The sequence below is a fragment of the Pyrgilauda ruficollis genome, unplaced genomic scaffold, assembly GCF_017590135.1.
Source record: "Pyrgilauda ruficollis isolate IOZ18807 unplaced genomic scaffold, ASM1759013v1 scaffold1, whole genome shotgun sequence".
Taxonomy (NCBI): Eukaryota; Metazoa; Chordata; class Aves; order Passeriformes; family Passeridae; genus Pyrgilauda; species Pyrgilauda ruficollis.
This window is the reverse complement of record NW_024508100.1, coordinates 4,136,240-4,157,903: the sequence shown is the minus strand read 5'-3', so window position 1 is coordinate 4,157,903 and position 21,664 is coordinate 4,136,240. Positions and strand designations below refer to the sequence as shown.

General features: G+C 37.3%; 1 protein-coding gene across 1 annotated transcript in view; it reads right to left on the bottom strand.

The window, feature by feature from the left end:
• Positions 1 to 1,632: 1,632 nt before the first annotated feature.
• Positions 1,633 to 21,664, bottom strand: part of CFAP99 (cilia and flagella associated protein 99) — a 51,546-nt gene continuing 31,514 nt past the window's right edge. The window contains exons 9-16 of the mRNA XM_041489007.1: positions 21,005 to 21,064; positions 17,096 to 17,184; positions 14,656 to 14,860; positions 12,801 to 12,942; positions 11,869 to 12,020; positions 9,489 to 9,694; positions 2,810 to 2,969; positions 1,633 to 2,193 (exon numbers count right to left, since the gene is read on the bottom strand). Coding sequence (XP_041344941.1) covers positions 2,026 to 2,193; positions 2,810 to 2,969; positions 9,489 to 9,694; positions 11,869 to 12,020; positions 12,801 to 12,942; positions 14,656 to 14,860; positions 17,096 to 17,184; positions 21,005 to 21,064 — 1,182 coding nt within the window. The 3' untranslated portion in view covers positions 1,633 to 2,025. The remainder of the gene's footprint in view (positions 2,194 to 2,809; positions 2,970 to 9,488; positions 9,695 to 11,868; positions 12,021 to 12,800; positions 12,943 to 14,655; positions 14,861 to 17,095; positions 17,185 to 21,004; positions 21,065 to 21,664) is intronic.

Below are 21,664 nucleotides of genomic sequence, written 5' to 3'. Positions count from 1 at the left end.
CCAGACCTTTGATAGCCCTGCATTGCTCACCTCGGGTTTCCACATACCACACAGGAATGCTAGGGAATGTGCTCTAGAAGCCAGGGCAGAGTGGTTTTGGATAGGATCTGCTGTGTTCAGCATCAAGTTATTCACATTTGTCAGGAGCAAGGTGGTATTTTTTATGGTATTTTGTGTATTCTGTTGCAAGGCCTGCCGTCACTGAAAAATCAATAGGTTATATATAGGAATATATTGGTATTTTCTTCAAAACACATTCTTTTATATTCCTCAAAATGTTGATTCTGAACATGACTTTATGCATCAGATCCCAAAGTAGCAATAAGGCTATTTGTGATATCTGAAGGCAAAAATTCCACAGCTGGATTATTGAGATTCCTTTATTCCTCAGTCCTTTCATTTGAGAGCAAAGAAAATATGGAGAAGGAAATAATTCCGAATCAGCTTGATTGCAATTCAATAAGAATTTTGAAAACTTGATCCAAAATCACAAGGGAAGAAACCAGCAGTGTGATAGGGATTTGAAATTTCCTCAATATCTGCTTAAAGATGCTTTTTTTTTTTTTTTTCCCCCTTTTTAAAATTCTTCTTAAAAGGTTTGAGAACTGTTCAGCCATGCAATATCCTGGACCATGAGTGTCAGCTGTTAATTGCTGGCTTCTGGAAAATCAAGGTGTTGGAATCACCAATTAGCTTTGTCACTCTGGAATGCAGTGCAAAAGAATGCTGAACGACCACAAAGGAAGAAAAACTCCCTGCCACCAAGGCATGTAATTTGAAGATATACAATACCATATTACAATACAATACTAAACATGGTATGACAGTTCCCTTTTCTATGTAGTTCTATGATTTCTTCTTTTCACTCTCCTGTGTTCCTTAACTCTTGCTATGGAGCATGACTCCCACCTGCATTGCCTTTGTGGACTACTAGATCATTTACCTGGAGTGAAAAATACAGCACATTTTATCAACTTGTGGGTTGTGGAAGTGATCTTCACAGCTAGATGGCAATAAAAGAATTCCATTAGACCTCCTTCAATAAAAAGTGAGAAATGCAATGTTGTGAGAGCATTAGAAGCAGCTGCCTGACTCTAATGTCAGTGACGGTCTCCTTCAATTTAAATATTTGCAATAGCCATAATTAAACACTTAGTAACTGGCATTGAGTTAAAATAGAAATACATTACATAGTCTTACTGCTGAGCAGATTTTAATTTTGATTTATATCCTCCTTGGCTTTGTGCCTGGATAAGTTTTGTGATTTAAAGGCTGTTTTACACAGTATAGAAATTGTCAGAGGGCAAATTATCTTCTCGGTGAGTAACAGAATTTTTACTTTTTCTGGAAGCAGCTCCCTAAAGAGATCAATGTTATGTTCTCCTTTTACTGTTTTAACACTGAAGAAATGTACGTCTGCAAATAGAGGAATGGCCTGCCTGGGTCACTGAATCCAGACTCTGACTTCTGGAGGCTTTCACATCATCTAAACCCTCTAAACAGTTTTTCCCTCATCCTCTAAAACAATGTTGAAACTGGCAATTCTCTTACATAGTTACTGTCATGTAAGAAGACATGTTAGGAACTTGGGCTGACCATGCCTTCTGAAAAGATGCATAATGTAAACAGCTATTCCTTGGGGTTTGCCCTCATTTTTATTCTTTTGGAAAAATGAGTATAGCAAAGCATGACATAGTACACAAAACCAGAAATACAAGTCTTGACATTCTTACACAGATATTTGCCATTATGTTGTAGGGGCTCTGATGATAAAGTTTCAGTTTCTTAAAGCTTTTGATTCTAGCAGAAAATATCATTATATAATTACTCATTTTATCATTATAAAAGAACATAAAAAATTAAATTATATTACAAACCCTATACACATTGTTATTCTATTGTGCCTGTAAGACCCACATTTTTCTAATCACACTGTAAAGGTAAAATAAAGACTATAATTCAACCTTGTAGTAAATAGGTAAAGTGGGATATTTCCAGCAGGCCTGAATTTGTTCCAAATGTATTTTATTTTAGATCAGAACGCAGTATACAGGCCTTGGCTCCACTTCTTGCTGCTGCAATGAGCTCCCTTTTCTGAACTGCCTCTCTGTCCATGAAGCCATGCTGAAGGATTCTGAATTGTCTTTCCCGACTCTCTTCCAGTTCTTTCCAATGGTTCCATTGAAAAGAATCCTGCAGGAAAGACAGAGAGATGATCAGACTGCAGGTGATACAGTGGTTCTCGTTAGCAAATACAGATTTCTATTTAATAATCCTGCTGGCTGACTACAGCATTTATTTGCTCACATGATTGGGAAACTTGTTAGCATCAAACTTGGCGTGATGAACAGAAAAGTAAGCAGAGTGGGTTGCCCAGTTTAAGATTATTTAAACACTGGTGCAACTCTCCACAAAGCCATGGGAATGATAAACTGTAACATGCCTCGGGTGGGAGAGGGGTGAGCATCCCAGTATGGTGTGATGGGATGTGTGTGACAGGAAGCTGGGAAAGACAAGAGGTGGAGATGGGGTAAGATGCTGTCCTGATGGGATGAGTGTGTGGTGCTAAGAGTGGGAAGGCAGGTGTTGAATGGATGAGCCTTGCTCTGTGACAGCAGAATGTGTGAAAAGAAGTTGAGGTCAATGCCACGGCTGGAGAATTGGTGCCTAGGCAGGAGGCAGGGTGATGTTATTGCCAGCCATGTATGGCACCATCTGCTTCTGCCCCCTTGCCAGTGCTGGCAGTTGAGCAAAGGTCTGTGAACAGCAGGTCTATTGCAGATCTTTTCTCCTTATGTAATAACCAGACCTTGCTTGACACGATTCTGGTTTTCTGGGGGCTAATCTTCAAGAGTCCTGCTTGCTTTTTACGCTCCATCGCTTTTTCTACAATCTTCTTCTGCAGGTTTAAAATGCGTTCATCTTTCATGGGCCTTTCACCAGACTGGGACTTTTTCTTTTCTTCTTGCCTGAAAAATCCAAAAGAAACAATGAGAAGGTAAAATATTATCATCCCACAGAATAAGTCCATCTGAGCACATATTACCTTGGTAATAATGAATTTGCTCTTGCTTCTGAGAACCAGTTAGACTCAAAAGAGATTTAAATCATATAACTTCCATGTGGTACTCACAATTTGCCTCTTGTTGTTTACAGAACAGCATTACTAACCCACATCAAATAATTTTTCCCACAGGATGCCATGATGACAATATCTGAAGTATTTAAAGCCTGACATGACATTCTTTAGAAAAAAAAAAAAAAAGTGCAAAACCTGGGATAGTACTGCACCTCTTTCCTTGTGTGAACTATGGAGTTTGCCTTATATTCATCTTGATTGCTGTATTTCTTGGCAAATAAAAGATTTTTTTCTTCTGTGTAATCCCCAATGCCCAGATGCAGAATCAATGGGATGGTTATGTATTAATTAAGGTTAGTTGCTCTGTGTGAGCATAAATTGATAGCAGCATGTGCAGCCTGAAAGTAAGGGATACCAGAGACATTATTGGATAGTCTTCCTTTCCTCCCCCTTCTATTGTAGCCAATTTTCTGTCCCCTGGAATTTACATTTCCTCTGGTTTTACATACTTTCACCCAATTGGCCCAATTTACTCACAACTTCTCCATGTAGGTTACACCCTGTTACAGAGTAACTCACTTGATATCCAACTTTCTCTTTTATTCAACATTACCCTCGAATTTAACTTAGTAAGATCAAATTGTAGAGTTAATGTTATGTCATGAACAGTTGTGATTCTCTGGCTAAATTGAGAGCTAAAGTAATTGTTGGATCTTCCAAGGAATGTACACAATTGTAAAGTCATGTTACATCTGCTAGGAGCAGCTGGCAAAGGATAGTTTTATAAAATGTCTTTTTATGTTGCAGTGGTGCAACATGACAATTGCTTTTATTGGAAAGCAAATAAAGACTCCAAATGACCCAGAGCAGAGTGCACTGGGGCACTGTCCCCTGATTCTGCAGCTGTCATTCTGTCAGTGGCAGGACTAGTTTTACAACGTTGCCTTTTGAAAATAAATGGTTTACAACTGAACTCTTTCCTTATGTCTTGGGTGGTTTCAGTATAAGACACACTTCTCAAGAAGCTGGCAGATGGGGAAGAAGGAAGAAGTACCTTCTTATGCTAAACCCACCAATTTGCCTTTAAAAAGTGTCTGTATCAAGGATCTGAGGATCCAAACACTTCTTTCATCTTGGGAGAGATGGCTTTTGCCTGCCATGTTAGCTTTATCTCTGCTTATAGGAAACTCTCTGTGATAACAAGTTTTCTTCAGTGCAGCCATTCCAGACTAGAGGTCCTCAAATCCTTAGGAACTGGATGAAGGGGAAATATGACCTGTATCAAGCTCTGAAAATGTGACTGTGAGCTCTAAGTAAGGGACACAGTTAAGCTTGGCTTCTCATTTCCAATTACTTTCCTGAGACACTCCCTGATTCCCTTTGCTCCGTGTGTCATGCTGTCTGGTTAGGATAATGTTTCCTTATCCTCTTTAAGACTGTGATATACTCTGCTACACTGAGATTAATTTTTAACACTATATTGTAAATCTAAAAATTGTGTGCTGTCACTTAATCTAATTGAGGACATGGTTTATTTCTGTTTGCACTGTATGAAGGCATTGCATTCCAAAGGATATAGAAGAATATAACAGTACAGTTTAAGTAAATACTTGATGATTAACTCTTGTCTGTGAGAATAAACAACAAAATCTTTCCTTACATGCAAATCCAGATTCTTGTAAATACAATTAAAGGAAATATAGCAAGAGGTTTATCATCAGGAAGCAGCAGCAGCTGCTTCTATATTAACATTGTAAATAGTTGCTTATTTCCAGCATAATATTCATTCCTCTTCTAAATGTAGTCTTGTGCCAGTCATCTACACTATTCCAAAAAGCTGCCAATCCCATAGATTTTCAGATGCCACACCATATCATAACAGAGAGGAAGAGAGGAAGGAATGAAAAAAGAAATTTTAAAATTCTGGTTTTCTGTCACCAGTGAGAACTTTGAGGGCTCAGGATAGAAAAACCTCTTATGATCTCTGTCCCCTCATATCATGTATTTCCTAAGGAAGTAAGGCAACAGCCAGTCAGAATGGCTAGTACACAGAAAAATCCTCTTCAGCTCAATAGAAAATTGTGATAATTCATGAAAATTCTTCTCAGCTATATTTAAAAAATGGGGAATTTGAAGATTTGCACAGAGATTTGCTCCTATAATCTATATTTGGCTCTTCATTTACATTTTCAAACTCCAGCTTTGCATCAAAAGTATAAAGAGATATATATATATATAAGAGATGTAGTCAGCTCTTAATGGACTCAATACTTGTAGGAGTTGAGTAAAATGACCACTTGACCATTCTAGGCACCAAAATATCAAGCAGCTAGGACTGTATTTATAAGCTCACCTTACAAAATGGAGTCTTTGCAAAAACACAAATATTTTTTTAAAAGCAGAGTTGCTTATAGTGAAAATAACAATATTTAAAAAAAGTTTCTCGTGGCCTCAGTGAGTAGGGCTGTCTACACTTCACAGTACCTTGCCTTTTTCTGTCCTACACCATATAATTCTAAGTTTCTGCAGTTAGCAAAGTGAATGTCTAACTGCTAACAGTTCACTATTAAGGCAGTCACTATTTTGACATTTAAGAACACTACACTATTAGACTGATTACTGTTTTGTACTAATGTGAGTGATTTAAGCACTCAAAATCTGGCTTCCTTCCAAAAAAATTAATTTATTAAGCACCTAATTTTAGGTGAGGAATTATTGTTATTCATAACAGTGTTTTTCTCATGTGAAGTAAAAATTTTGAAGATGCATAATCAAAGTTCAGTCACTGAATCACAGAATGGCTGAGTCTGGAAGGGACCTCTGGGGGTCATCTTGACCACCCCATCTGCTTAAGCAGAGCCACCTTGAGCTGCGTGCCCTGGTCTATGTCCAGATGGCTTTTGAACACTTCCAAGGATGGAGATTCCACAACCTCTCTGGACAATCTGTGCCAATGGTTGGTCATCTCCACAGTAAAAAGTGTTTCCTGATACTCCTCTTGTCCCCTCAGTGGCCACCATTGAGAAAAGCCTGGCTTTGGTTTTTTTAAGCTTCTCTTCATATTTCTCATCCATCATTACTGATAAATTTCCCCCTTTTGTTTCAATGATAGTGAAGAACTCATTATCTCCTCCTCCTCCTCCTTCTCCTTTACCTGCTCTGGCTGCCTTCACACTATGCCCACCCTTCCCCACCTCAGGCCAAGAGAGAGGGGTTACCTTTCTCTCAGTGTGTGTGGTCAGCGCCCCTTGTCAGGGAGGGATTTGAGCCCTGGCAGTGGCAGGGAGAGAAAGGATTGCTCTGCCATCTTGGCAAACACACCATCATTTGTAATGCCGTGCTGAGAGCCCAGTGTGCTGCAGCATTACCACAGTGTGAGACGGGGATCCAGGGAACTCTTGACTTGATGGGAGTCTGTACATCATCCTCACACACAAGGAAGTCAAGGAGGATTAGTGTTGCTCTCCTCTGACAGCTTTAAACCATGTGAAGAGTGAGAGCTTGCAGTCCCAGACTTGGAGTCCAGCACAAAGTAACTCTCCCCCCAAACCACAGATAATGTGGATGGAGGGAGCCTCAGGCCAACTGGTTTGAACTATTGTGTGATTCTTAGGGCATTAGATTGATTGCAGTAATACATGTCCCTCACTAGAATGAAAGGGAGTTGTATCTCAAGTACACAGGCATGTAACTTGACTACATTAGCATGTATTCAAACACACCCAAATCTGCTGGTGCTCGAGTTTGAAAGCTGAGAGTAGAATTGCTTGTCCACTTCAAATGACAGTGCTGATTTTCAAACTGTGAAATTCTAGCAATTAAAGGGATGTCCAGTACATGTACCATCCTGCATGCACTCACAAAGCCATTGCTGTGATAGATGTCACAGCTTGCAGTCTATTAAAGGCCAATGTCTCTGTAATTTCTCATGTTCCATTTCCTATTTTGTTTAATACAGCTCATTATATGCTTGCACAATGTGCTTCTTTTGTGTTGATGTATGACTGTGAATGTTATTGAAGGGAACCTGCTTGGTAGGGACCCGATTAAACTCCAGCTGTCACTAAAGCGGGTGTTTAGCATAGTTTAGCTGCCATACTTTAGCTGATTAGTAGTAGCCTTCAACATAATGCAATTTAGGATGTAACACATAATTTTGTATTGATGCATAAGGTGACTTATGAGGACCATTGGTAAGATTTGCTATTCTATCCCTATAATGATGAATCAATTCTGTAAATATAAAAATTAGCTTTTTACACCTCCTGTGCAGCATATCAAGAATAGAACCCAAACAATTAATCACTCACACTGGTTTGAGAGGTATTTCAGGATTCAAAATCTGCAAATAAGGTTTAATACACAAAGCCCATAGTTTCTACAGGGAGAAATAAAAACTGCATGAAAGTGTCTAGCATTTGTAAATGCCATGGCCAGCATGCCATATTTCTGTATTAACAAAAATAACACCAGAGATTTGGATTCTGTGTGAAAATGCATGAAATACACACCCAAAGAACAACATTTTTGGTATACTATGATGATGCCTTTTTATAGGAATTACTTCTAACATAAATTGTATACATACATAAATTACCTAGGAACCATGAAAGGAAAATGTCTTCTAACATCTATAATGAAACATTATATTTCTTTATTTAGAAAGCAGACAGGGCTCCATTAAAATTACTGTATAACTTATCAAGAATCTGACCAGATTGACTGATTTGAGTCAGAGGCTTGAAATTTAGTGTGAAATTTAGCTTGAAATTGAATTTGGATTCTACTATCTTTGGCATGTTGGTCTGTTCTAAAAAACATTTCAAATGACAGAACAAAAAGTGAATCAAAGCTTCTCATTCAAGCACAGCTTATTTCAGGATCAGAACAGTTTTAGTTTTGAATTAAGCCAAAGAGTCTAGTTTAAAGGAACCCAGCCCTATACAAAATTCACAGACTGCACATCTAGAAGAACAGATGATTCTTTAAGCAGGTACCAGTGAAACAGGTTTTATGTAGTACACAAGTTCTTAATGCTTAGTTTGCATCTCTAGTGGAAAGCAGTGGCTTGAGTTATTCCCACAGGCTTTCACAATACTGAGTGTTTAGCAACAAGAGTATATTTCCAGCTCCAACTCCATTTCAGGTTCTTAAGTCTTAAAATCTTTTCTTGATACATGCTGTAGAACAGAAGGTCACTACTCTGTGGAGTCAATCCACTGCAGCTGCAATTATTGATTCATTAAATACATTAAACTATCTTCTCAAGTACTAACATAGTAAAACCCCAGTCTTTGGAGATTGGCTATCAGCAACAAACCCAATTAGAGCTGAGAAGAGTGAAAACTAAAGGAATACATCAATACTGCCTTCTGTAACTGAGATGTAGAATTGGATGATAAATGATTAACATGAACGGAACTCTGAGAAGCCACCTTTGGCAATAAACGTGAATCTAAGACATGTCTAAAAACATGTGTTTGTAGCCTGATAGAATACACCTTCTGAATGCCAGCCTGAGCATCAGTTTGCAAAATAAATATGGCAGACAAGGACTTAGCTCTCAAAGACACAAAAGGGAAAAGATAAAAGACAATTTGAAATAAAAACGTGGCAAATATTTAAGATGCAGTAAAAATGATACAAGATCAAGAGGTGTGCCATGTTGTATACTTTTACACAGGCTTTCTTCCTGCTCAGCTTTATTTGTAAATAGCTTTAACTTAGATTTTAAAACCCTTGTGGAAGGGACCTTCTGCATATGTGAAGCATCTATGATGGTTATGTATCCTCAATGACAATGATTAATAAATTTGACAATGAATAATAAATATTAGTCATGAATGCAGAATTTGCTCAGCCTGTAAGCAAAGAACTTCCTTTTTGATCTAATGCTATAATGTATTGGATTTATAGCTTGTTATTACTATCACAAAATCTTCTTCCTAAAAATATTTTTAACTTCTAGAATAAGACCTTCCTTTTAACATTACAGATAAAATTCAAGGAAGAAAACTACAGCTCTAATGTTGGTTTAGATGAGAATGAGAAACAACTTTAAGTGTCAAGCTAGAATGATTCTAATAATATCAAATTAGTTCTGATTAGCTGAAAAGGGACAGAAGAAAGGCAAGGCTTCTTTCTAAATTTATATTATTGGCTCTGAATCCTGGGGCAATTCTGTCAACACTAGCCTATGGAGTGTCTTCAACCATAAATGATGAAAAAGATTTGTTAAATCTGATGAAAATTATTTTCAAGAATTAAAAGGAAATCCTGGCCCCAGTGTAATCCTTGACAAAATACAGAAGGCCTGTATTTTGCTCTCTACTTGTTCTTCCCCTCAAGGGCTGGCAAAATATTAACAAAGTTGCAATGTCTTAAATGTCACATGCTGTTTTATACTGACTTCAAAGCAGCTGCTCGTCCAAGTTCTGCTCTGAATTGGGAAATCTGGTCCAGTTTGTCTAGAATAAGTTGTTCCTTAGCTTGTTTTTCATGAATTATCTGATCTCTCTTCTCTTCCTCTGCTGCCTTCTGTGCTTCCTTGAGTAGGGCAAGGCGTTCACGTAGTTCCACTATTGACATTTCACCAAATAAACCATGGCCACCAGTCTAGAGAACACAAAATATAGGTTTAAATAACACTGTAAATACCAAGGGGAGAGTAAATGAGTGAAACCAGAATATTTTCATTGTGTTCTAATTCATGCTGAATATTTTCTGATTTCCATAAATATAGGGATGGCCCTAAACTAACTGGTATTTAAAAACTAGTTTTAAAATCTAGAGCATATCTTTCATAAAATATTTAAAGAAAAAGCATTGAGAAATATATACAAGATTAATTTTAAATACAATATATTTGCTCTCAAAAAATCTACTTGAATTTTAGTTTTAATTAGACTTTTGAATTTTTAAAATGTGTAAAACTCCTCTTTTTTTAATGTGTGAAACCAGAACAGACTTTACATTAAAAATATGCATTTTTTTTATTTATCTATTTCCAAAGTATGTATTTGATCTATAATGGTATCTACTGTTTTTATCTGAAATTATTAGGACTAAAGAATGCTTCAAACCCAGAAAATTCAGTTCCTAATGCCCAAATTTTTGAACCTGAATGTTTAATGAAGGCTTTTTAATAGCCACTTTGCAATGTGAATGCTAATGAGACGCTGAGATCTAAAGAGAGACTTCTGCACTTCAGTTTGCAAACAAGGATGGATCATTTCCAAACAGCTTTGTGAAGAGTTTAAGTTTTAGGCCCTTGCTCTTGTAAATACTTTTTCTTTCTTTCAAGTCCACCATTAAACTTGAAATGACCACAGAGTTGTGTTCACAGGAAGTGAAAGGGAAATGTTTTGCAACAGGGTATATATATCTATATCTCTATATCTCTATATCTCTCTATCTATCTATCTATCTATCTATCTATCTATCTGTCTATCTCAGTGGTAGTGTTTGAGCATGACAAGCAGACAGCAAACATGTCTAGTAAAGAGAATTTGCTTGAAGCATAGAGTAGTAGAAGCTGAATGTTTTGAGTGTCTGCATTTCAAAAATGCTCAGTGAAGCCAGTGAAGTAGTTCCCAAAATAAGAAAAGTTCTACACCCATGCAGTAGATACTGCTGATATTCAAGATGAAGGACCATGAAGGGAAGAACTGGTACTTTAAAAATTAGGAGAATGAATGGGAATTTTATGGACAAATATTTAATTGCACTAAGCCTGAAAAAGCCTTTTGTAGAAAGAAAACCAGGGCAATCTATCACCAAAAGTGTGCCAATTCACTAGAGTGCTACTGTAATAGTCAGTATAATGGAAGAGTGAAATTGTGATACAGTATCAAAGAACAATTTGAGTCGGATGGGACCTTAAAGACCAGCTAGTCCAAAAGCCCTGCCATGGCCAAGAACATCCTCCTAACCAGGTTGCTTCCAGCCCCATCCACCAGAGTCTTGAACACTTCCAGGGAAGGGACATCCACAACTTCTCTGGGCAACCTGTGCCAGTGGTTCATCACACTCATTGTAAAAAATGTATTTCTTATGTCCAAACTGCTAATCTGCTTCTGATTAAGTTAACAAATAAGGTAACAGATTCCTGGATGCTGCCTAAGTCTGGGCATTGCAGAGCCCAATCCCAGGCGTATGAGTTGTTGTGCATCAACAGCAAGTCCAAGAAGTTTGAGATGCAGTTAATACAGTTATTATAAACTATAGACTTACACACGTAAGTCATTTACACAGAATTGTAACAGCTCAGAAGGTTTTGGGTTCTCTTGACAATCTCTTTCATATACCTGAATGTTGACAGTTTTGAAAGCGAAGGAAATTAATCTTGCTAATTACCATGGCCATCACCACTGCAAGATAACTAAGTATACATGAGTCCAAACTTTGTGTTGATCCAGTTCTTACTCTGACTGACAAATCTTTCAATTTGTGAAGATGCACAGAACATCTTGTAATCACTGTCCAGACTCTTTGTAAGATATTGGGAAACCGAGATCCTATTGGCAAAATTCAAAGAAGGTTTAAGAGGACTAAGATTTCACTTGCCATCAGAATATTGTTCTTGATAAACTTTTAATTTTATAGACTTTGTAAATGTTTCATTTCATATCTAACTTTTGTCATGCAATATGACAAAATATGACATGTATGAGGTCACTTAGTACTTCATCCACCCAGACTGATATATCTGCAGTACACAATCCCTCTGAATGTGTGAAACATACAGTACACATTTATGTAAAAACACTATTTTTTTATTTTGAGCTTACCTCTGTTAAATCAACAAACTTGTGTCTGATGCTAGGTGCGGACTCAATAGCTCGTATTTGTTGAATTAGTTCGTATCTTTTCCTGTTGTTCTCCTCCTTTTCTTCTAAAGCTTGCCGCAGAAGTTCTTCACTTTCTTCACAAACCTGCTGAACTGAAAGATAAGAATTAATCTCAGTTAGCTGTTTGCCTGTTTTAACAAGTAGTCCATCTGGAGGAAAATTCATATGCATTAATGAATAGTGATACTAATACTGATCTAAAGGTACTTGAGGGAGCAGTCTGATATTGGTGGGAGGAATCATGAAAGAAACAAATGAGTACTTCCCACCTCCACCATCTATCCTTCTATTCAGCACATAAATGTACTATATACATACACAGACACTTTGAATTACTGCTTTGTAATTTCTGTTCTCATTTGTACATACTTTGTTTCATTACTTAATAAAAGGATATTATAAAATAGAAAATATTCATAGTCTTCCAAGCTATGTATATCCTAGAAATGACTGAATTGCAAAGGCTGGTAGGCTCTGCTAGTCATTTTGGAGTGACTAACACTCTTTGCCTGCCTCAATCCTTATGGATACAAGTATGGAGATACACAAGCAGAGAAGTCTTCATTTGAAAAAAAAGTAGAGTCATTAACATGTGCTGCTTTTAGATGGAAGGGAAACTGGTTGCAGAACATTAGTGATGTATAGCTCCTGTTTAAACTAATTCCCATGACCAGTAGCTTAGAATTTCTGATCTGCCCATTGCCAGCTGAATCCTGAATTCATATTCATATATTCATGGGAATGTATAGCCTGGATCTTTCCCTCAATTTCACTTTCCCATCTGTAAAAATTATAATTGGCCTGCTAAAAGAAAGATGAAGTAATGTGGGGATATTTAGCATCACCTCTCATTTTTCTGGCAATATACATACCTATCTGTTGTTTGTATTCCTGGATCTTTGCTTTTACTTGCTTTACATTCTTGTGCCCTTCCATGACTTGTTCCACCAGCTCTTTCATTTCTTTCTGTTCCTGTAGACGTTTCTCTGCATACAGGTCCATCAGCTCTGCTTTCTAAATCACAAACAAACAGGTGAACACAGCTCCTGATAAGTGGTGATCTGAGTGCCTCAAATCATTGAAACAGGGTAAGGACAATTGGATTCCAACTATTACATCATCCACAAAAATAGTAAAGGACAATGGCTGGGGACAAGAAAGAGACCCAGATTTAAGCTCCCCTCTCTGTGTTTTATTTACACACAACTGCCCTGCATGACATTTGTACTGCTGTTTTCCATAATTCTCTCCTACATGTTTCCAAGAGCAGACAGAAGGAGTCATTTCTGGATCTGGTTGTGAGATAGCAAGAAGTGTGCTAATCTAATATACTGCTAGTTGTGTGCCTGCAGGAACTTCTTGGGCCCAAGTCACAGCTCTGTAATGTCAAGTCCACTTTTGGGTACCATGTTCCTTTCTTTGTCAGAGAAAAGGAAGAAGAAGCAGGAAAATTGATTTTCTCAGACTAGATTCCTTGCTGCTCTTCCTGTTTTAGATGGAAGACCAGAGTTTTAAAAGAAGGAAGCAGGCCAGCATGACAGCTGAACGTTGGAGAATGTCTGGAGGACATCTGCCTGTGGATGACATGCCCTGCTTGTTGATAAGCAAAGGGAGCTATGTGGAATTGGTTGGGTTAGAGCAAGTCTTATTTGCACACCCTCAAATCTATTCATTTTGGGACACTTTTGCTAACAAATAAAACACATATGCTCTGAAGTTGAAGTGAATATAACAATTGCAATCCTTTTGGAATGAGTATGAGCAATTACACTATGTTCAGTTATACACTAGGGTTCACTTTAAGTTCTTGCTATAGTCTTTCTAAACAAACACAAAGACTCAGTGCCAAAAAAGATTAAAAGGTATTATAGGACAGAAAAGGAACTCATTGAGCAAATTTTCCTTTTGTAGCATGGTCTTTATGAAAATTTTGTGCATTTGTGGTCCCATTTCATGTTGCTGAGACACTGTACTGACATTTCTGAGATGGTCAAGAAACAGGTACTGACCTACAGGGCATAGCAACAAATGGAGAAATAGAAAAGAATGTAATGGTGGCTGTGAAAAGCTTCAAAGCTGTAGTATTTTGTGATTCTTGATCACCTGTTTAGTTTAGAAGAAAAGCACTGGGAAAATGTAATGTAAGTTGTGAAAATAACAAAAAGGTCTAGCAATGATTTTGAGAAACTGATTTGCCAGATTGAAAACAGTGTGAAAATATTTCTTGGCATAAATATGCAGTTTTCCATACAGATGGATCCAAAGAGGGTTGTCTGAATTTTCACCTAAGAGAAATCTAGATGTGTCAGATAGTATGAAGTATAAATAAAATTTAATTATATCAGTTTAAGAAAACAAACATTTGTGTCTCTCATTTTAACAACAGTTATATATTGTTGATTTCAGTGCTAATGGTGCTTAGTATCTCAGTATCTGTTCAAGAAGGATTTCCATAATGACAGAATATAGGGGAACATTCTTTGACCTTCTGCTTTTATTCAATTTACTTCATAAGTGTTAATCAAATTAAAAAAAACTTGTAAAAAGTACTTTCATGTATAAGCATTGCTGTATCTGGAAGTTATAGCCCTCTTTTTCTTTTGTTTGCAGACTCCAGTGAGTAAAGACACTGCATAGAATTTTACACCTCTAATAGCAGGTACCATCTGTGCTATGATTTGCACAGATTGGAAATCAGCAAAATTTGAGCATCCCTGTATGTATTACCTCTTCTCTCAATAGAGCAGCTTTCTTCTTGTTTTCTTGGGTTACATTCTGATGGGCTAGAACTGCCTCTTCATAACTCAGTTTTCCTTGAAGCCTCCTACACTCTATTTCAGCCAGTTGTTCTTCCAGATCTTTTCCACGCATCTGTTTCTGCCATTCTAAGAATTCAGATGGGTCTCCAACCCCTTGCTGCAAATTTTCAACTCTGCAAGAGAGAAAAAAAGAGTATACTATTTCAGGGATCTGGCTTTGTAGCCCTGCCTTGGTTTGTAAAGCATTTCCAGTAGCCTTTGATAGAAAATGTTTGATCTCTGCAGAGAAAAAAAAAAGTCATCACAAAGTCATTTGACAGATATATTTTCATTCCAGTCTAAGAGGTGTTGCTACTGTGTGTAAAGCCTGAGAAAGCCAGACTGGAAGAAAGTGCATGAGAGCATGGACCTGAAAGTTTTCAGTAAAACAAAGCCCCAAGAGAGGGCAAACTTCAGCTACGTATGGATTCTCGTAAGGAGCACAGAGAATCAGGTAAAGGGATGTATATTTTCTCAGAAGACTGCTTTGCTTAGAGGTAGAAAGAACAAATAACTTTCCTCTTTGATAATCTTCTTGTCCACTTTAACACAGAGAACAAAAAACTTCTGCTTAATACTATTTCTGTTTTGTATTTTGTCAATTAAATAATATTGCTGTAATGAGGCAAATAAGTATTCAGCTCTTAAGCAAAGTCACATCCTTATTTTTTGTGTTCAGCTGAGAGAGAAAAACATAGCAAAGCCCTGGGGTGGGCCCATGAAAGTCCTGCAGCAGAGGAGGGAATGAGCCAATAACTAGGGCAGAGACACAAACATGGAGTGAATTGCCTCTTCCTGCTGCTCCCCAGTGCATATACATGTGATACATCTATCTCTATATATATCTATATATATTTATCTCTCTCTCTCTCTCTCTCTCTCTATATATATATATATATATATATCTGTTTTGTCTTAAATGCAGATGAAGATTAAAACTCATTATGATAAAATAGTGTCAAGTTACAGGAAACTATTCCTTTGCTGAGTGGAACAGTAGCATAGTAATATGGAAGAACCTCAATATATGTGAATAGCTGATAACAGAACCTGAGTGATGTTTAACATCTACCTGCTAAAATCTTGATGCATGAACCAATACTGTTAGGTCCAAAGATCAAATCCAAACTTAGTCTTTCCAGGACTTAAAATGCTATCAATATTTAGTGCTTAGCCTGCTAAACCAGGTGGATTAGAAGTAATACTAAAGCAGGATAACATGATACAAGTTTTATCTTTGTGAAGTTTTTTAGTGAAAATGTTATGTGATTCTAGCTGTAGAACACAACCTTCAGTGGCCACCCAGGAGTCACCTTTTCTCTAGTAAACATTCTCTGAAAACCTGTGTTGCTGAATAAGGAAGAATCCTTATGTCAGGATTTCTTAGAGTGCTAAATGCACAAAAGGACCTGCAACCTCTTATTACCCCCCTTCCCCACCATCCTGGATTCAGTGCTTGTGTTCAAAGACAGCTCTGCTGCAGTGTGACTGTCTAACACAGGATGGGATTGGAATGAAAGAGCTGTGTGAGGAAGAGCTATGAAAAGTCCTGGTTGGTGTGTGTGTAGTTTCTTCCCAGGAGACACATTTAAGCCCAGGTTAACAGCCTTGGTCCTTGCCTAAGTTACTCCACAGATCAGCCTGCACCCAGCTCAGGGCAGGGCTGACTCTGCCTTCTTGACTTGGTTTCCTGGCTAGACCTTGGCCCAGACTCGTCCCTTTGGACTCCCATAGCACCCTTGGCTGACCCTGCTGCCTGCCCCTGAATCTGTCCTGCTGCCTGCCAGGGGACCATGGAGCTGCTGTCAGTGAGGACACTGTCCCTACATGTCCTGCTGTCACTCTCAGCTCTTGGCTTATCTTACTTTAAGGAACAGCACATTCTTAGTGTGCTATATCTTATTGTGATAGAAATGGACAGGTATTTTTATGTACATATAAACAAGTTCAAGTATCCAACTTGGCATGCAGTTGACCACAGCCATTGAAGAAAATAGAGATATATGAAATTATTTGCCTTCATATAGATGCATCTTGTACCAAGGACACAGAAATATTCAGGTCGTTATTTAGTCTGGAGAACTGGAATAAATATAAAAGTGATCCCTGTTGGACTTTGCAAGTGGACACTAGCCAGAGTGCTAAATCAGAACACAGTAACACTGTACAGCATCTGCACAAAAAGAATTACTTTACTGCAGACTTTTTCTTCAGTCCACTTCAATCTACTTCTCTCTTCCTTTGTCAACTGTTTACCTACAACAGATCCATTAGTTTAGTTTACCTGGATTTTCCTTAATTATTTTGATGTGGCTCATATCCTAAATCCAGGGATGTGAAAAGCAATCTTAGGTGGAGCGTGGTCCTACCTTTTGAGTTCTTCTTCCAATTTCCGCTGGTAGAGGGCACCCTCCCTCAAAATAGCTGCTGTGTTTAGTTTGATGGGTATATTGTCAATCTGTCAGGAAAGGGAATGTATATTCCACAGTTAGTAATGTAAACCATGAAACAGAGTATAAAAACATCTCAGTGGGTTAAATAAATTGACCCAAGACAGCATAAATTTTGCTTAAAGCATTCATCTAGCATTAATCTGACATTCACAATGAAATTGCATGCTGTTCATGAACCACTCAAGCTGCTTAAGAAATCAGCAAAGTCCCCCAAGTGGATTATAAATTTGTAATCAGTCTTGGACCATGTCAAATCCCATAGAATATCTTCACTTCCTTTCATATTTTCCAGTGCTCATATACGCTGTGCAAAAGGATTTGATCTGTTTTGGACAAAGACAATAAATTGCCCCTCTGAAAGATGTTCTGTTAGCCAGAACAGTGAAGTAAAACAAAAGTGGCACCTTTCACAGGGAGATATTTGAAGCATTTTATAAACAATCACTATTACAATCTAGAAGTATTTCCAAGACAACTGGAATCACCCATTGCCGTATCCATTTTCTAGACAGTAGAAATGAAGAACAGTTCTCAGGGACTTTCAGGCCTCAAGGTGTAATTTGGACTAGATCCTGTGGCTGCTTTGTTAACATTCAAAGTATTGTGTTAAGACTGACTCCAAGACAACTTCTAAACAGTGAGGGAGGCAAGGATCAATTTCTCTGCCAGTTAAAATTGTTCCCTGCACAGGTAGGGTGTTCAGAGAAAATGGGTCACCTTTGCAGACACATATAAGAGACCTGATCTGAACCAAGGCAAAGCAGTGCTGCTGAAATAAGAACTGGGATCATTCCTGCAGAAAACAAAGCTTAATCATAACATGTTTGACTTAAATCCAGACAAGTTCTGTGTTCAGGATTCAAACATGTATTTAAATTCCAAAAGAAGAACTTAATGAGTAGCTGAGAAACAGAGGCACAGAATCACTCAAGCTACATACTGCATATATTGTATGCAGAAATATGAAGTCTCCTGAAATACATAAGTGGAAAAAGCATGTGTTACAAATTATATTAATTAGGTAGGTTGAGGATAGCAAACACATTCCATCACCTAGAATTCACTAAGTAAAATTACTGTTTTTACAAAGATAGCATATTTTAATGCAAAGAAATTAATTACCTGTCAGTTTCTTGACAAAATGATGGCAACTTGAAGAATTCATGAAAAGAATCCAAACCAATGTATTTTATTTCTTTTGTTTGACTTACTATGACTTCTTAATGCCCAATGATGTTCTACCTTTTGATCTGCATCTCAACACATCTCAAAGCCTTCTGCATTGTATGAACAGTTTGTATCTATGCCTGTACTGTGTATAAAATGTTTCCTTAGACATTTTCTCAGACACATGTAGATGTTTCTATACTTTTGACAGTTTTCTGTGTATACAGATTTCATGTTCTCTATTTACCAGCTATAATTTGGATAGAGAACTGAACTAAGAATGATTATGGGAATACCTTAAACTTCAGTTTCACAGTTTATTGACCAGAAATCTGACTGACAATGAAACAGAAATATGGCAATATAGTGGAAATAAGTAGGACTCCCAAAGCATGTGCAGGCAGATATAAGTAAAATAATAGATTCTTCTATGTCATATAGTATCAAGGAAGTTCTGAATTTTACTCATTCTCTTCCTGTCATGAATTATCTTCCCTTCTTTCAAGATGAGAAAATGGAAGTAAGTGGGAAAACTACAGAGCATTAATTCTTGTGGAAAAATATCATATTCACTATTGCCACATAATTAACATGCAATAGCTCACCAAATCCAATAAATATGTAAAGAGCAAATATGATATGAGCAAGAGGCAGACTGAGACAGAGTGATGATGCATTTGTACTGTCTCATTCTCCCAGTGAAAAGTATGAATAAATACTTTGGAACAGCAAGAAAAATAATTGCTGCTGCACATAATATATGCCTCTAAAATGAAAAAAAAAAATCATATACTGTGGGTGTTCTAAAAAGAGAAAAGCACAATATTAGTGGTTAAACATTATATAATTTCATTCCTTTGAAGATAGATTAAAATTTTATACATATATCTTAGATAAACCATCCTCTTAGGATTTGTCTACTCAGAGAGTGGCGCAGGCAGGAAGACAACAGGAATAGAAAGTATTTTAAAAGTCAATAACAATATGCCTATCTCTGCTTGAAAGTTACAGCAGCATCTTGAATATCACCTAACCAACCTTAAGGCAAATGTGTTTAGACAAGATAAAACTGTTTATGCATCTAGAGGAGATACCAGCAAGTTTTAGAAGTGGCCCTAATCAATGCCACAGGATGCCAGATCCAACTTTTTCTTAATGCAATTTAGGTAGATGGCTCGACTCTTGTTAGTCTGAATTGAAGTTGTATTATTTTATATTATCAGAAAGGGCAATGGAATATACAGAGTTTTGAACTGAGCCCATGTAATTACAGGTCATGTGTGTTTGTTTTAACTATGTAAATGTTTCGTGCTTTGGGTTTTTTTCTCTTTCTTTTGTGCAAAATGAACTAGGATCTTATTACCTTACTGTAATGCTGCTGGATTGTAAGCAAGCAGACTGAGTAGCTGATACTGTTACTAAAGATAACTTCAGTGTGTGATAAATGCCAGACAGGCTTTAGAAATACTTGCCAGATGCCCAGTCCCCCAAGTAGAGAATCAATCTTTTCACAGTGTTTATGAGCTGTACCTAAATACATAGTTTTAAAGAGTAGGCAGACCTGCTCACAAGATATTTGAGACCACAATACAAGCACAGCTGAAATTATTCTGCATAAGAACTTGAAACAAATGAAAGGTGCCAGACTGAACGATACAAAGCTGAAGATAATCTGTAGTGCAGTTATTGCAGAAACAGCAATGTGGGTTTTCATGTGTTCCACTGTTAAGGCTGAATAGCTCTTTTCTCATATTTACAATTCTCTGACCCTTGAAAATTCTACAAGAGAAGCAATCAGGATAGTGGATTTCATGACCTGAGTGTGTGTCTGAAGGAAACAAGGCAAACACCCAGCCTGATTGTATATTGTGTATCAGTCATTAGCTGGAATGATTGCTCAGCATTCTTCAGGATCTCTTTTTGAAACAGTGATGTACTGATGCAAGATTCTTCTGTCCTTATGCCAAGTTCTTAAACCAAGGTTTCACAATTTGTTTTTTGCTAGGGACAATTCTCATTTCATACATACATTTCATACATTTTTATATAAATATATTTCATATATTTTTATATAAAATCTTCTTCCTTTGTAACTGAAAACACTGTTAAGGCAATATGGTTACATTGTGCAATTACACACAATTTACCTCAAGGAACCAAAAGGTTTTGATCACCCTGACGAGTCTCACCCAGGATCTCCACTCACACCATCTGCTCACTGGCCTGGGACCTGGGTTGCTGTTGTAGCTTTGTCTCCTGACTGGACTTCTGGGTGGACCCCAGACCTGGCTTATTACCTTGTTTTTTCCAGGGGTGACTTGCTATCAGCAGAACCCATCCCTGCCACCAACCTCCTCACATTCAGACAGCATGTCCTGCATGGTGAGGGCACTGCCTGTGCTTTCATCACCTTTGGCTCCCTATTTCTCTTCCATCATGGAGTAGCCTTGCTCTTGTCACTCCCTGACCATGTCTTTGTGGATTATTAATGGTGCATAGGACAAAATCTATGAACCATAGACCCAATCCATCCCATTCTCCTGGCCAAAGACCTTAGTGTAAAAACACAGGTTCAAGCTGAGTTTCCATCATGACAAGATTTGCACCAGTGTCAAATTTTCAAGTACATTTGACAACAGTTCCTTAAAGGTTACTCACCTTGCTCTGGATCTTTTGAGCCTTGAACACTGGTTTACTCTCCATACTGTCATGTATGTTCTGCAGTTCAAACCAAAAATACATTATTTCATTTCAGAAACAAATTTTAAATTACTCAGCAAAATATATTAGGTATTTATCAAAACTAACATATGAATATTTATCAAATATTCTTTGGAGAGTAACAAATTTGACATATTTTGGAATTGTAATATACACAAAAACTTGCTATGTACACCCAACCTAGTGGGAATACGAACATACAAAGTAGATCCAAATAATGCTAAGAAGTAACAGTAATTCTTTCTTTGACTATGAAATATTACTTACATATATTTATGAATATATTAATCTTTCAACTGAAATAGATACTAAGAGGATGAAATAGGATGTCAAACACACTTAATGGAATTATTAATTAGTGGTAGAATTCTACTGATGCTTATTAATTTAATGATGTTAGCATAGATACTGATGTGAAACTGTCTGGTATCATGGGGATGAACACAGTGAATAGAATATGCAGCACTGAAATGCTGAAATGAATATCTTACATACATAGATTGGTGACTTAACTGTGAACTGGGAATCAACCAAAGCAAGGATTCTCTATGAACAGGACCATTATTCCCTCAGCTTGGCTGCTCTGTGGCATCAAAG